Source organism: Oncorhynchus mykiss, chromosome 20, assembly GCF_057628025.1.
Source record: "Oncorhynchus mykiss isolate SJ-2025 chromosome 20, ASM5762802v1, whole genome shotgun sequence".
Lineage (NCBI taxonomy): Eukaryota > Metazoa > Chordata > Actinopteri > Salmoniformes > Salmonidae > Oncorhynchus > Oncorhynchus mykiss.
Genome location: NC_143041.1, coordinates 34,006,784 through 34,020,093, shown reverse-complemented (window position 1 = coordinate 34,020,093; position 13,310 = coordinate 34,006,784). Strand labels below are relative to the sequence as shown.

Below are 13,310 nucleotides of genomic sequence, written 5' to 3'. Positions count from 1 at the left end.
GTTGAAGACAGCAGAGGTGTATTTGGAGGGCAGGTTGGTTAGGATGATATCTATGAGGGTGCCCGTGTTTATGGATTTGGGGTTGTACCTGGTGGGTTCATTAATAATTTGTGTGAGATTGAGAGCATCAAGCTTAGATTGTAGGATGGCCGGGGTGTTAAGCATGTCCCAGTTTAGGTCACCTAACAGAACGAACTCTGAAGATAGATGGGGGGAGGGGGGGCAATCAATTCGCAATATTTTGTCCAGGGCACAGCTGGGGGCAACGGCAACGGTAAGAGACTTGTTTCTGGAGAGGTGGATTTTTAAAAGTAGAAGCTCAAATTGTTTGGGCACAGACCTGGATAGTATTAGAGAACTTTGCAGGCTATCCCTGCAGTAGATTGAAACCCCGCCCCCTTTGGCAGTTCTATCTTGTCGGAAAATGTTATAGTTAGGGATGGAACTTTCAGGGTTTTTGGTGGTCTTCCTAAGCCAGAGTCTGCTAGGGCAGTGAATAAAACAAACTTAGGGAGGAGGCTTCTAATGTTAACATGCATGAAACCAAGACTTTTACGGTTACAGAAGTCAACAAATGAGAGCGCCTGGGGAATGGGAGTGGAGCTAGGCACCGCCCCCACCATCTCTCTCTAACCTCAATTCTCTACCTCTCTAACCCCCGACTTTCTATTTCTCTCTACCCTCCAAAATATTTCTCTCCCTAATATTTCCCTCTTTCTCATCTTCTTCCAGGTGATCAACAATGGCCCCAGCCGGCTCCCTGGCTCCATAGTGGACATCAGGATCCCCAACCGGCTGGCTGGCAATGGGGCCGACATGTTCCTCATCATGGACTCACAGGTCTGTCTGTCTGTGTGTCTGTCTGTGTCTGTTTGTCTGTCTGTCTGTCTGTCTGTCTGTCTGTCTGTCTGTCTGTCTGTCTGTCTATCTAGCTGGCAAAAGGGCAGATGTGTACCTCAGTCTGGCCTACCTGTCTGCCAACAACAGTCTTTTTACCTGTCTGTCCAAATGGTCGACCGGTATCTACATTATTTACCAATCCATCCATCCAAAAGCAGTCTATGAATCAGACTCATGTATAAGGTCCTTGTTACATCAGCAGACTCTACAAAGTGCTTTACACCGAAGGCGTCCGCATGCTTCCCAGCCAAAACAGTTTGTGCATATATTATAGCCCTATTGGGGCGGTTTTACTGCGGCAGCTCGGGTAATGGAATTATGTGCACGAGCACAAATCACCACATCTGTCATTTTAGTCCTGTCCGAATCTGCCATGTCACTCATTTTTACAGGAAGGTTGTTATCCCAGCCCTAAAAACCTACTGTTTTTCAGAAAACTCCCAGGTCCTCTGATAATACTTATCCTGTGCGAATCATCATTCCTGTATTTTAAGGGATATTACAGAGTTTAACAGGTGGAGCACCCAGTTTGGGTAAGAACATGGGAACAAATCGACACTTAAACAAAGTGCTATGCTTTGGCCTACAGATGAATGATCTGTTTTGTCACATATCAACTTTCCTAGTGCCATACATCTCTTTTAAATAATGAAGTGGACGATATTGTGCTAATGAATTGATAAATTGCAAAATACGTCAGGTAATTAAATGTCTGCGTAGGTTGAAGGAAGTGAATTGATATGCATTATTATTTTGACTGAAAGTCATCAGGTCAATATCAGCATATTCCTAGACATTTGAAATATCTTCTCGCCTGCAGAGCCTCCAGGCTTCCTTCATAGCGGTCAATTTTGAATGAGGAAAACAAATGATTGCAGGGGCAGTTTGGTAAAACTAATCCCATCCGAATCGTCCACTGGAAAAACGGACATGCTGGGGTAATCTATAGTAATTCTAGTCCCGCGCAAATAGGGCTCATGACGGTATTTTGTGCCGTTTTTGTTTGTTTTGAACTTCGGTAAGTTTTTTGGAGGGGCTGTTCGGGCTCACATCATTCTTTCTCGAGGCAAGCCAAGGTCAGTAGCCGAAGTCTACGCCCCTTCGACGGTGATTGGTCAGCAGTAGGGATTCTTCAATAAAGTATTTTTTTGTCATTAAACGAGAGATGACTCGTTTTTATGCACAATTTGTTATTGAGAAATACTGCACTAAACATCTTAGTTAGAAGTAAAATTGCGTGACTGAGATCTCCTCGGCAAAAACATCGAAATGAATGACAGATTTCTTGAGTTTAATTCTAACAATTTTGAGGAAGTGTATATTGGCTATGGCATCTCAAAGTGGACAAATAGTGCTATTGGCGCTTTTTTTCTAATTGTTCAAGCGAAGGTCTTTTAAGGGACTATGCGAGCACATTCGTTCGGTTTGCCTAGCCAAGTTCAGCTAGGCGCCAGCCGAACTGAAGCATGCTAATGCTTAACCGAGCCTGGACTTCAAAGGGCAAGCAAAAGGCTAGTGAAAAACTTCCTAGAAGGAAGATATCTAGACAAGAACCAGGCTCAGAGGGGAGACCCATAACATTATTTCGCTGTGTATATGTCCAACAGCAGTCTCCCCACACTATTTACCCATTCGCCCAAACATCAGTACCTCTGGCGTTATTTATTGGTTTATCGACCTACAGGCCATCCACATCCTTTGTTGCCTTTATCCTACAGAATGAAGTCTATCACTCTTGTTTGCCTTCATGGCCGAGTGCTCTGGATCCACAGTAGCAAACACTTTAATACAAGCTGCTAGTTTATCTGTCTCGGGTCATGGAACACAGGACCTGTTAGAACAGTGCGAGGCACCTTTTGAGCCCCCCAAAAAATCTATAAAGGGGAAAGAAATGTTGATACAGCTACTATAGCTAGCCTGGCTGGGCGACCATTTTGTTTCAGAACCGCAGTTTCTCATTTAGGCTGAGAAACTCCATACCCTCAGTGGGTGCTGTGTTATCATAACCCCTGCATATAGGTAGATCAGGGGAGAGCTCAACCTGTTAATTGTGTTGACTGTGTGAATGGGAGGACTGGAGCAGAGACTGCAGACCGTATCCCACCCTGCGTCACCACATCTGGAATCACTTGGAAGGATCAGATAGCTCGCATGGAACTAACGGGGAGATGGCGGGGGAAACGGGGGGTAATGGGACACCTGCAGATCATTCTACTATTCTATAACATCCCCAACGTAGATTTGGAGTCCCAGCGATCAGAAACTGGGGCCCTGGTCAAAAGTAGTGCACTACATAGGGAATAGGGTGCCATTTTGGATACACCCTTTGTCTGTGTTAATTAACACTGTCTGAATATGTAGTCTCTCTGTCCTATATGGATAAGGATTTTACAGTGAGATGTTCTCCTTATACTGTATTTCAGCGTGACAGACATCTATTAACAGACAAAATAAACATGCAAGAAAAACGAGCAAAAAAACTTGGCGCGTTGCAGTTAGTTTGATTTCCAGTCATGATCTTACATTCACCCTAACGTATTGATTTCAGTGTAAAAAAAACAACAAGTTAACCCTTTATTTAGGAGCTCGGTTTAAGATTATACTTACCTGATATTTGATTGGTATTAACTAAGAATCTGGTAGCAATGGATACAAAATAAATAAACATAATTGGTTAATTAGTCCAACACCTGTCTGGCACCAAATGGTGGGCTACACACTGATGCCAGAATTTTTTTTTTTTTTCATGTACAATAATGATGCAGTCGTAAAACAAAACCAGCTTTTGAGAGTCAACAATGTCTTTATTGATATAATGTATCACAGCAAAATGAGCTGTGGTCCTTACTCTAGGGAAACTAAACATACCATCAATCTATTCAGAATTCCATACCATTAAATTATCTTCCAGCAGGGAGTCTCTCTCCTCTCTCTCTTTTTCTCTCTTTCTCTCTCTTTCTCTCACTCTCTCTCTCCTTTCTCTCTCCTCTCTCTTTCTCTCTCCTCTCTCTTTCTCTCTCTCTCTTTCTTTCTCTCTCTCTCTCTCTGTCTCTCTCTCTCTCTCTCTCATTCTTTATCGCTCTCATTCTCTCTCTCTCTCTCTCTTTCTATCTCATTTTCGCATTCTCTCTCACCTCACTCTTTCTATATCTCTCTCTCTCTCTCATCTAACAGACAGAGTTCAAGTTAACCCACTGTATGAATGATATTGTCTGTCCAAAATGGCATCCTATTCCCGACAAAGTAGTGCCCTATATAGGGAACAGAGTGCAATTTGGGTCACAGACATGACTCTTTCTCAGGCAGTGGATTGAAGTAACAAAAACACAGGACACCCTGGACAGTTAAGCCCAAAGTCATAAAAGTGTAGCGATTGTAAATAGAATAAAATAGTGCTCTGAAGGGGTAGAGAGGTAGTGGGTGGTATAAAACAGACAATGGAGAGGTTATAGGACACTTCCCCTTCTGGATAAGAGAGAGGGTGAGGTTGTGAGAGAGAGAAAGAAAAAGGGGGGGTCGGGTAGAGATGGAGAGATGGAGAGAGAGAAACAGAGTGTGGAGCGAGACAGTGGAGCGAGACAGAGGGAGAAAAAGAGGGATAGTAGAGAGAGAGAAATGGTGGGGGAGGGAGAAAGAAAGAGCGACAAAGAGAGAGATATGGGGGGAGAGGGGGGAGGCAGAGGAAAGGGTAAGCAGAGAGAGGAAAGGGGAAGTGTTCCCTGGGGGTATGGTTGGTGGTGATAAACCACCCTGGCTCTAAATCACTCCATATGGGAAACCTGTCAGGGAGCGGCACCGTCTGTCGTTTTCTACCCCCACCTCCTGCCCTCCTGCTGGGGGACAGAACTTCCTCTCAACCCCTAAGACCCATAATCCTGGGACATCAGCAGGAATAGCTGACAGTATGCCTGATAGACAGGCTTGCGTCCCAAATGGCAGCCTACTCCCTATATAGTGTACTACTTTTGACCAGAGCACTATATAGGAAGTAGGTTCCCATTTGGGACAGAGACAGTCTCCACATCCACACTCTCAAGCTCACACCCTGGGGACCCCTACAAGCTGAAGGCCGAGTCTAATGAACCAGAGTCTTTTCTCTTCACTCACCGACGGTCCCACAGGCACCCAGTCCTTGTACTTTTTAAAACAAGTAAAAATCATGTTAAACCAATAAACATATTGTTAAACCTTTAACATTATGATAAATATATTTGTATGCACATCAGTGGGTCTTAAAAATAACATTATTGGGCTCTCAGGAGAATCCTCTGTTATTACTTACTTGTAGAATGTGTATATTGTTGAACAATTCTGAGATATTTCTCTCTCCAACTCCTATCCTCCCTCTCCTCCCTCAACTTCCCCCTCCTCTCTCCCCCTCTCCCTCCATCTCCCCAGGTGGCGGAGGGGCGAGGGAACTGTACCCCCCACAGGAACCCCCAGCCCTGTACCATCCCCCAGGACAGAGAGAATATCTTCCACACCATCTTCGCCTTCTTCACCAAGTCTGGCCGCAGGGTCCTGGTAAATAAACACACACGCATACAGAGAGAAACACACAACACAGACACAGAGAGAGAAATACACAACACAGACACAGAGAGAGAAACACAACACAGACACAGAGAGAAACACAACACAGACACAGAGAGAGAAACACACAACACAGACACATTGAGAGAAACACACAACACAGACACAGAGAGAGAAACACACAACACAGACACAGAGAGAGAAATACACAACACAGACACAGAGAGAGAAACACACAACACAGACACAGAGAGAGAAACACACAACACAGACACAGAGAGAGAAACACACAACACAGACACAGAGAGAGAAACACACAACACAGACACAGAGAGAGAAACACATAACACAGACACAGAGAGAAACACATAACACAGACACAGAGAGAAACACACAACACAGACACAGAGAGAGAAACACATAACACAGACACAGAGAGAGAAACACACAACACAGACACAGAGAGAGAAACACACAACACAGACACAGAGAGAGAAATACACGACACAGAGAGAGAAACACATAACACAGACACAGAGAGAGAAACACACAACACACACAGAGAGAGAAACACACAACACACACAGAGAGAGAAACACATAACACAGACACAGAGAAACACACAACACAGACACAGAGAGAGAAACACACAACACAGACACAGAGAGAGAAACACACAACACAGACACAGAGAGAGAAACACACAACACAGACACAGAGAGAGAAACACACAACACAGACACAGAGAGAGAAACACACAACACAGACACAGAGAGAGAAACACACAACACAGACACAGAGAGAGAAACACACAACACAGACACAGAGAGAGAAACACACAACACAGACACAGAGAGAGAAACACACAACACAGACACAGAGAGAGAAACACACACACACACACACATAGGCACAAAAATAGAAAGTTTCACACACAGACGCACTCATGCAAACATACAGATGCATGCACACACACTTCCACACACACTTGGGACAGTCACAGTCAGTGGAGTTTTAGGGTTCACTGAAGGTATTTCCCCTGCTGATGTATGATGTGTGTTGTAGTGTAACAACTGTTCACCTCTCTCTCCTTCTTTCTCTCTCTGTCCTCTCTCCCTCTCTCTATCCCCCCTTTCTCTCTCTGTGTCCCTATCTCTCTCCACTTCTCTCTCTCGCTCCCGCTCTCTATCCCCCATTCTTTCTCTCTCTGTGTCCCTATGTCTCTCCCCCTTCTCTCGCGCTCTCTCTCGCTCCCGCTCTATATCGCTCCCGCTCTATATCCCCCTTCTTTCTCTCTGTCCCTCTCCCCCTTCTCTCTCTCTCTCTCTTTCTCTCTCTCAATCCCTATCCTTCCTCTCTCTCTCCACCTCGCTCGCTCTCTCTCTTTCTCTCCCAATTCCCCCTCTCACTGTCTCTCTACCTCATCTCTCTCTCCAACAGGATTGTGACCGGCCAGGGAGAGCATGTTTAACTATCTCATGTACTCTAGGCTCCCAGACCAAAGAGGATGCTATCAGTATAGATGTGAAACTTCTACTAAACACAGAGATACTGAATCGGGTATGCACATGGTTATTACATAATTATTACATGGTTGTTACATGATTATTACATGGTTGTTACATGGTTATTACATATGACATTGTTATATGGTTGTTACATGATTATTACATGGTTGTTACATGGTTATTACATATGACATTGTTACATGGTTGTTACATATGACATTGTTACATGGTTGTTACATGGTTGTTACATGGTTATTACATATGACATTGTTACATGGTTGTTACATATGACATTGTTATATGGTTGTTACATGATTATTACATGGTTGTTACATGGTTATTACATATGACATTGTTACATGGTTGTTACATATGACAATGTTACATGGTTGTTACATGGTTATTACATATGACATTGTTACATGGTTGTTACATATGACATTGTTACATGGTTGTTACATGATTATTACATATGACATTGTTACATGGTTGATACATGATTATTACATATGACATTGTTACATGGTTGTTACATGATTATTACATATGACATTGTTACATGGCTGTTACATGATTATTACATATGACATTGTTACATGGTTGTTACATGATTATTACATATGACATTGTTACATGGTTGTTACATGATTATTACATATGACATTGTTACATGATTATTACATATGACATTGTTACATGGTTGTTACATGATTATTACATATGACATTGTTACATGGTTGTTACATGATTATTACATATGACATTGTTACATGATTATTACATAACATTGTTACATGGTTGTTACATATGACATTGTTACATGGTTGTTACATGGTTATTACATATGACATTGTTACATGGTTGTTACATGATTATTACATATGACATTGTTACATGATTATTACATATGACATTGTTACATGGTTGTTACATGGTTGTTACATGGTTATTACATATGACATTGTTACATGGTTGTTACATGATTATTACATATGACATTGTTACATGATTATTACATATAACATTGTTACATGGTTATTACATATGACATTGTTACATGGTTATTACATATGACATTGTTACATGGTTGTTACATGGTTATTACATATGACATTGTTACATGGTTGTTACATGGTTATTACATATGACATTGTTACATGGTTATTACATATGACATTACATGTTATTACATGGTTATTACATATGACATTATTACATGGTTGTTACGTATTACATTATTACATGGTTGTTACATGGTTTTTACAAGGTTGTTACACGGTTATTACATGATTATTACATTGTTACTGTACATGATTATTACATTGTTACTGTACATGGTTATTACACAAGTATATTGGTATTGCATTATGGATCTGAAGGAAGTTGTATTAAACCCCCGCCCACCTTCTATTTATCCCCCCTCCCCCTTCTCCTCACACACCTATAGGACAGCTCGTCGTTGATCCAGTTCGTGACGAGGGGTAATGTGAGAGTGGACGGGAGGGCCATGGAGGTACCAGAGGGCCTATCAGAAGACACTTCAGTAAGAACATCACTCACACAGATGTATTACTGCAAAGCACTTTACAGTATGTGTGACCCAATCAGCATGTTTGAGGGGATCAGTTTCAGCATGTAGTAGACACAACATGATGTCAGTGAGACAGACAGTTTAATACTATTAGGTGTTGTACCTCAGCTAGCCTTGAGGGGTGAATCTAGAAGCTGAATCTTGATTTAAGCCCGGGGAGCAGCTGGTGGCAGGAAACCAGCTCAACCTGGATGTCATGGGGGTTGTATTTTGGGGGGGGGGTGAGTCCTCAAGGACAGCAGGGTAGCACACACACACACACATACACACTCACACAGGGCAGCAGGCCTTTGCGTTGAGTGATTGGATGTGCCTGTGGACCAGTGGAATGAAGTGATCCCCTCATCCCAGATCCTCTCAGCTGATTATATTGATGACCTCCAGGCCCCAGCTCGTAGCTTCATCTCCTGGCGTAGGTTCCTGTGCTCCCTCGGGGTGCAGTAGTCTCGGTTTATCTTTACTGCGATGGGGCCCTTTTCCCAGCAAGCCTGCTACTTATCAACAGCTGACAAGATTTAGTTTATCACCCATGCCATGCAAACAGGTCCTGGTAAATGATGGGAGAACAAAAATAATGTATGAGTTATAAAGCTCAGCAATAGAAGACTCGCCTTAAATGGTTCCTTAAGTTTTAGTACCCGCAGGCGTAGACATTTGTTCAACGTTGTTAGCCCAGCACAAACTCAGCTGGAGTCAGTCAGAGTACAGATCAGAATGTAACATACGTTCCCATTGCACACACGCAAGTGATTTGGCATTCGTAATGACAGAAGGCAGAATTCCACAATGGATTTTTTTTTTTTTTTTTACAAATGTGGGAAAGCGTTCAGGAGGAGTGACGGTTAAAGAAGATTTATCTTAGTCACCTTCTGGGTCTCTGTCTTCTCTGTCTGTTGTTCGGCCGGTGTTGCGTTTTTCATGCCACATTTGCATCCTTATCCCATGAGGACTGGAGTCTCACACGGTGAAACACTCTTGATAACGCTGCGCACGCATCCCAAATGGCACCCTATTCCATATATAGTGCTCGTACTTTTGATCACAGAAGTAGTGCGCGATATCAGGAATAGGGTGCCATTTGGGACGTATCCTGACAGTATTCTTAACGGAACGCGTTAGAGTTTAAAGAGGTGAAATTCTTCCATATTTCATGGTCCTTTTTCCTTTTCGCTATGCACCATATATTCCAGTTGGAATGGTGTGTTATTGTGGAAGCCTGATGTCTAGGATGGAGGTACAGGAGAAGGGTTTCCTGCCCTGGGTTGAAACACTATCGCTGATCTTTCTTACATATTTTGATTGTTTGCTCTAGCCTGCCTGGAGTGTCAGATGGGCGAGCTTTGCAGTTCAATTGGTCCATTAAGCCAGGCAAGCTCAATCAAGCACAGACACAAACACACACTGTCTGGTTGCCACCTATAGAAGTGTGTGTGCGCGTGTTTGAGACCACGTCTCCCCTCCAGAGACAATATTTAGGCTCACTCCCTCTCTGGCCTTGGAGGTTGGCACTTAGCTAAATTATGAAGGGTTAAGTCAACTAAGGATTTTGTCAGAGTAAACACAGATAATTTAGTGGGTCATTGTGAATTAATGTCACGGGAAGCAGGCAAAAATGACTTAGACCTAGAATTTATAGTGGGATCAGACTGTCTGTTTGTTCAGACTGAGAATGTGTGTTATGAAGTTCTCCTTTGAATTTAACAAACCAGTTCTCTTAAATTCATAAATGAGCTGACCATACAGTAGTTTCAATGTTGTTTTAAAATCTCATGTCATATACACTGCAATGGCTATATACATAGCTCCAATTTTGATTTGTATCACATAATGTGCAGCACAATATTATCTGTGGCCTTACTGTGTGAGGATGATGCAATAGTAGGATTGATTTGATTCATGTTCTGAAATACGTTCACATGTACAATGAAATAACTAAACACTTCAAATGTAGCTGGGTAACAGGTATTTTATGCAACAGAATATTCTACTCTTTTCTTAGATTAGAACAAGAATGCTGCAATTGAAGGATTGATTTGAAATCATATAACGCCATGGGATCCTCTATCTTTCTCAGACATTCTTGCTTCATCCAACTCCTTTTAAAAGTCACCTTGGAATAGTCCTCCAGACATTCCAGTCTCTGACACAGCCAAGCTTGCATTCCAAATGGCTCCCTATTCCCTGTAGTGCACACTACTTTTGACTAGGGCTTTGACCAGAGCCCTATGGGTCCTGGTCAAAAGTAGTGCACTTTAAATGGAATAGGGTGCCATTTGGGACAGAGACCAAGTAATACTCTCACTATTGTTCCAAAAAGGAACTTCCCGTGAGCCTGTTTAAAAAGTAAGACATTTCACAGCAGACACTATTATCAACCAGGAAATGGCATCATCATGCAGTCGTCATTCAACCCTGCACCTTAAGAGGCTGCTGCCCTATGTACATAGACATGGAATCACTGGTCACTTTAAAAGTGGAACACTAGTCACCTTAATAATGTTTACATCCTGTTTTAGTCATTTCATATGGACTGTATATACTGTATTCTATTCTACTGTATTTTAGTCAATGCCACTCCGACACTGATCCTCCTAATATTTATATATTTCTTAATTCCATTCTTTTACTTTTAAATTTGTGTGCATTGTTGTGAACTGTTAGATACTACTGCACTGTTGGTGCTAGGAACACAAGCATTTCACTACACCTGCAATAACATCTGCTAAATATGTGTATGTGACCAATAACATTTGATTCTCCACCAGACCGTAGAAGATATTCCCACTGTGCCTGCATCCCAAATAGCACCCTATTCCCTACATAGTGCACTACTTTTGACCAGCTCTCATTGGGCCCTGGTCAAAATGTGTACACTCGTTAGGGAACAGGGTGCCCTTTGGGATTCGGCCACAGTCCAATGGGAATGTCTTCCGTGGTCTGGTTTGTCTGTCAGATATAGACTGATACAGTTCTCATAGAGAGCTTTGGATCTTTGGTATTTCTAGATAATGAGACACAGGTGAGCAGGTCTCTGGGTTTTATTTTAAACTCGTCTCTGTGTCCGTGTGTCTGTCTGTTGTAATGTGATCTTGGTTTGTGTACAGTATTTCTCTGTGTTTCCAATGTAATCTTGTCTGTAGCCTCAAATTTCGCATCTTTCACATTTCCATCACTCGGGAAAGTTAGCATAGTTGTAGGTATACATCATATTTCAGAAACAAACCATATTTTCCAGATGAGTGTTAGTGTATATATTTGTGATTGACTGTAATCTTGTTGTGTCTGTACGTCAAAGTCTATTTGTCTTCTTGTTGTGTTTTAGGTGGTGTTCCAGGAGCCGAGGGGCTGAGTGGTTGGCTGGATGTCTCTGTGTTTGATGTTTGACTGTATTCTTATTGTGTTGCAGCTGGTGTTTGAGGCGCTCCACAGCCAGGAGCCAAGGGGCTATGTTGTTGGTTGGATCATTGCCATCAGCCTGCTGGTGGGAATACTCATCTTCCTACTGCTGGCTGTGCTGCTCTGGAAGGTAACACACACACACACATTTAGACTCTCACACACACACACACACACAAACACACATTGTCTTCTGCAGTACAGCGAATAGTATGGACTATACTTGGTTATTGCGTTGTTATTGGGAGGTGTTTGTCCCTCATATTGTTTTAGACTATAGCCTAGAACACCTCCCCTCTAACTGGAAAACACACCCTCATCGTGCTCTAGTCTACACTGTAGCCTCCAACTCTGGTTGACCTGTATCCAGGTCAAAACGTTAACCACACCTCCAAATTCTAACACAAAGTAATCAAGGCTGGGGTCATTAAGGACTGTACCCTGTCATTTACTAATTTGACACATTTTTCCTATAATAATTATAATAATTATCTCTAATCTACATAATTAGTTTCCTCACCACTTAATGGCACTATCTTTAATTGCTGTAGTTTGTGTCATGGTAATGTATAATGTAGGGCTCTCCAACCCTGTTCCTGGAGAACTACCCTCCAGTAGGTTTTCACTCCAACCCTGTTCCTGGAGAACTACCCTCCAGTAGGTTTTCACTCCAACCCAGTTCCTGGAGAACTACCCTCCAGTAGGTTTTCACTCCAACCCTGTTCCTGGAGAACTACCCTCCTGTAGGTTTTCACGCCAACCCAGTTCCTGGAGAACTACCCTCCTGTAGGTTTTCACGCCAACCCCAGTTGTAACTAACCTGATTCAGCTTATCAACCAGCTAATTATTAGAATCAGGTGCGCTAGATTAGGGTTGGAGCTAAAACATACATGACTGTAGCTCTCCAGGAACAGGGTCGGAGAGCCCTGGTATAATGTCGCCATCATTGGCTAATGTCATTTGGCATATTGTCAGAGGAACATTTTCTCCCCGTGCTAATGCGTAAGCTCGTTAAACAACAAGCTGCATTAGGCAATTTGTGTAGAGCCTCTTGGTTTGTCTGTGGCAGTGCTGCATTTCTTCTGAAAAAGACAGTCAGCACTCTCAAATAAACTATGACTTTGAATTATTATCAGCAGTCGCAATGAACACATTTCAGCCATCAAGCCTTTGCCAGTGCTAGGTTGTCCAGAGATTGGTTCACACAGAGTCCAGTTGTGAAGTGCTGCTTCTCTTGGATTAGAGCGGCATGCAGTCAGTCACAGGGGAGGTGCTCTTGGCCAGTCTTTAACAACCATCCCAGGAACAAAACAGAGAACTCACTATAATTTACACCAACCATACATACCACACACACACACACACAGTCAAGCAGACACAC

The 13,310-nt window shown here is 42.6% G+C and overlaps 1 protein-coding gene across 2 annotated transcripts in view; it reads left to right on the top strand.

Annotated features, from left to right (window-relative positions):
• The window catches only part of itga9 (integrin subunit alpha 9), a 151,315-nt gene that overhangs the window by 130,182 nt on the left and 7,823 nt on the right, over window positions 1-13,310 (top strand). For both annotated transcript variants that reach the window (XM_036956146.2, XM_090212956.1), the window contains 5 exons: window positions 733-840; window positions 5,299-5,424; window positions 6,874-6,993; window positions 8,389-8,484; window positions 11,939-12,058. In XM_036956146.2, coding sequence (XP_036812041.2) covers window positions 733-840; window positions 5,299-5,424; window positions 6,874-6,993; window positions 8,389-8,484; window positions 11,939-12,058 — 570 coding nt within the window. The remainder of the gene's footprint in view (window positions 1-732; window positions 841-5,298; window positions 5,425-6,873; window positions 6,994-8,388; window positions 8,485-11,938; window positions 12,059-13,310) is intronic.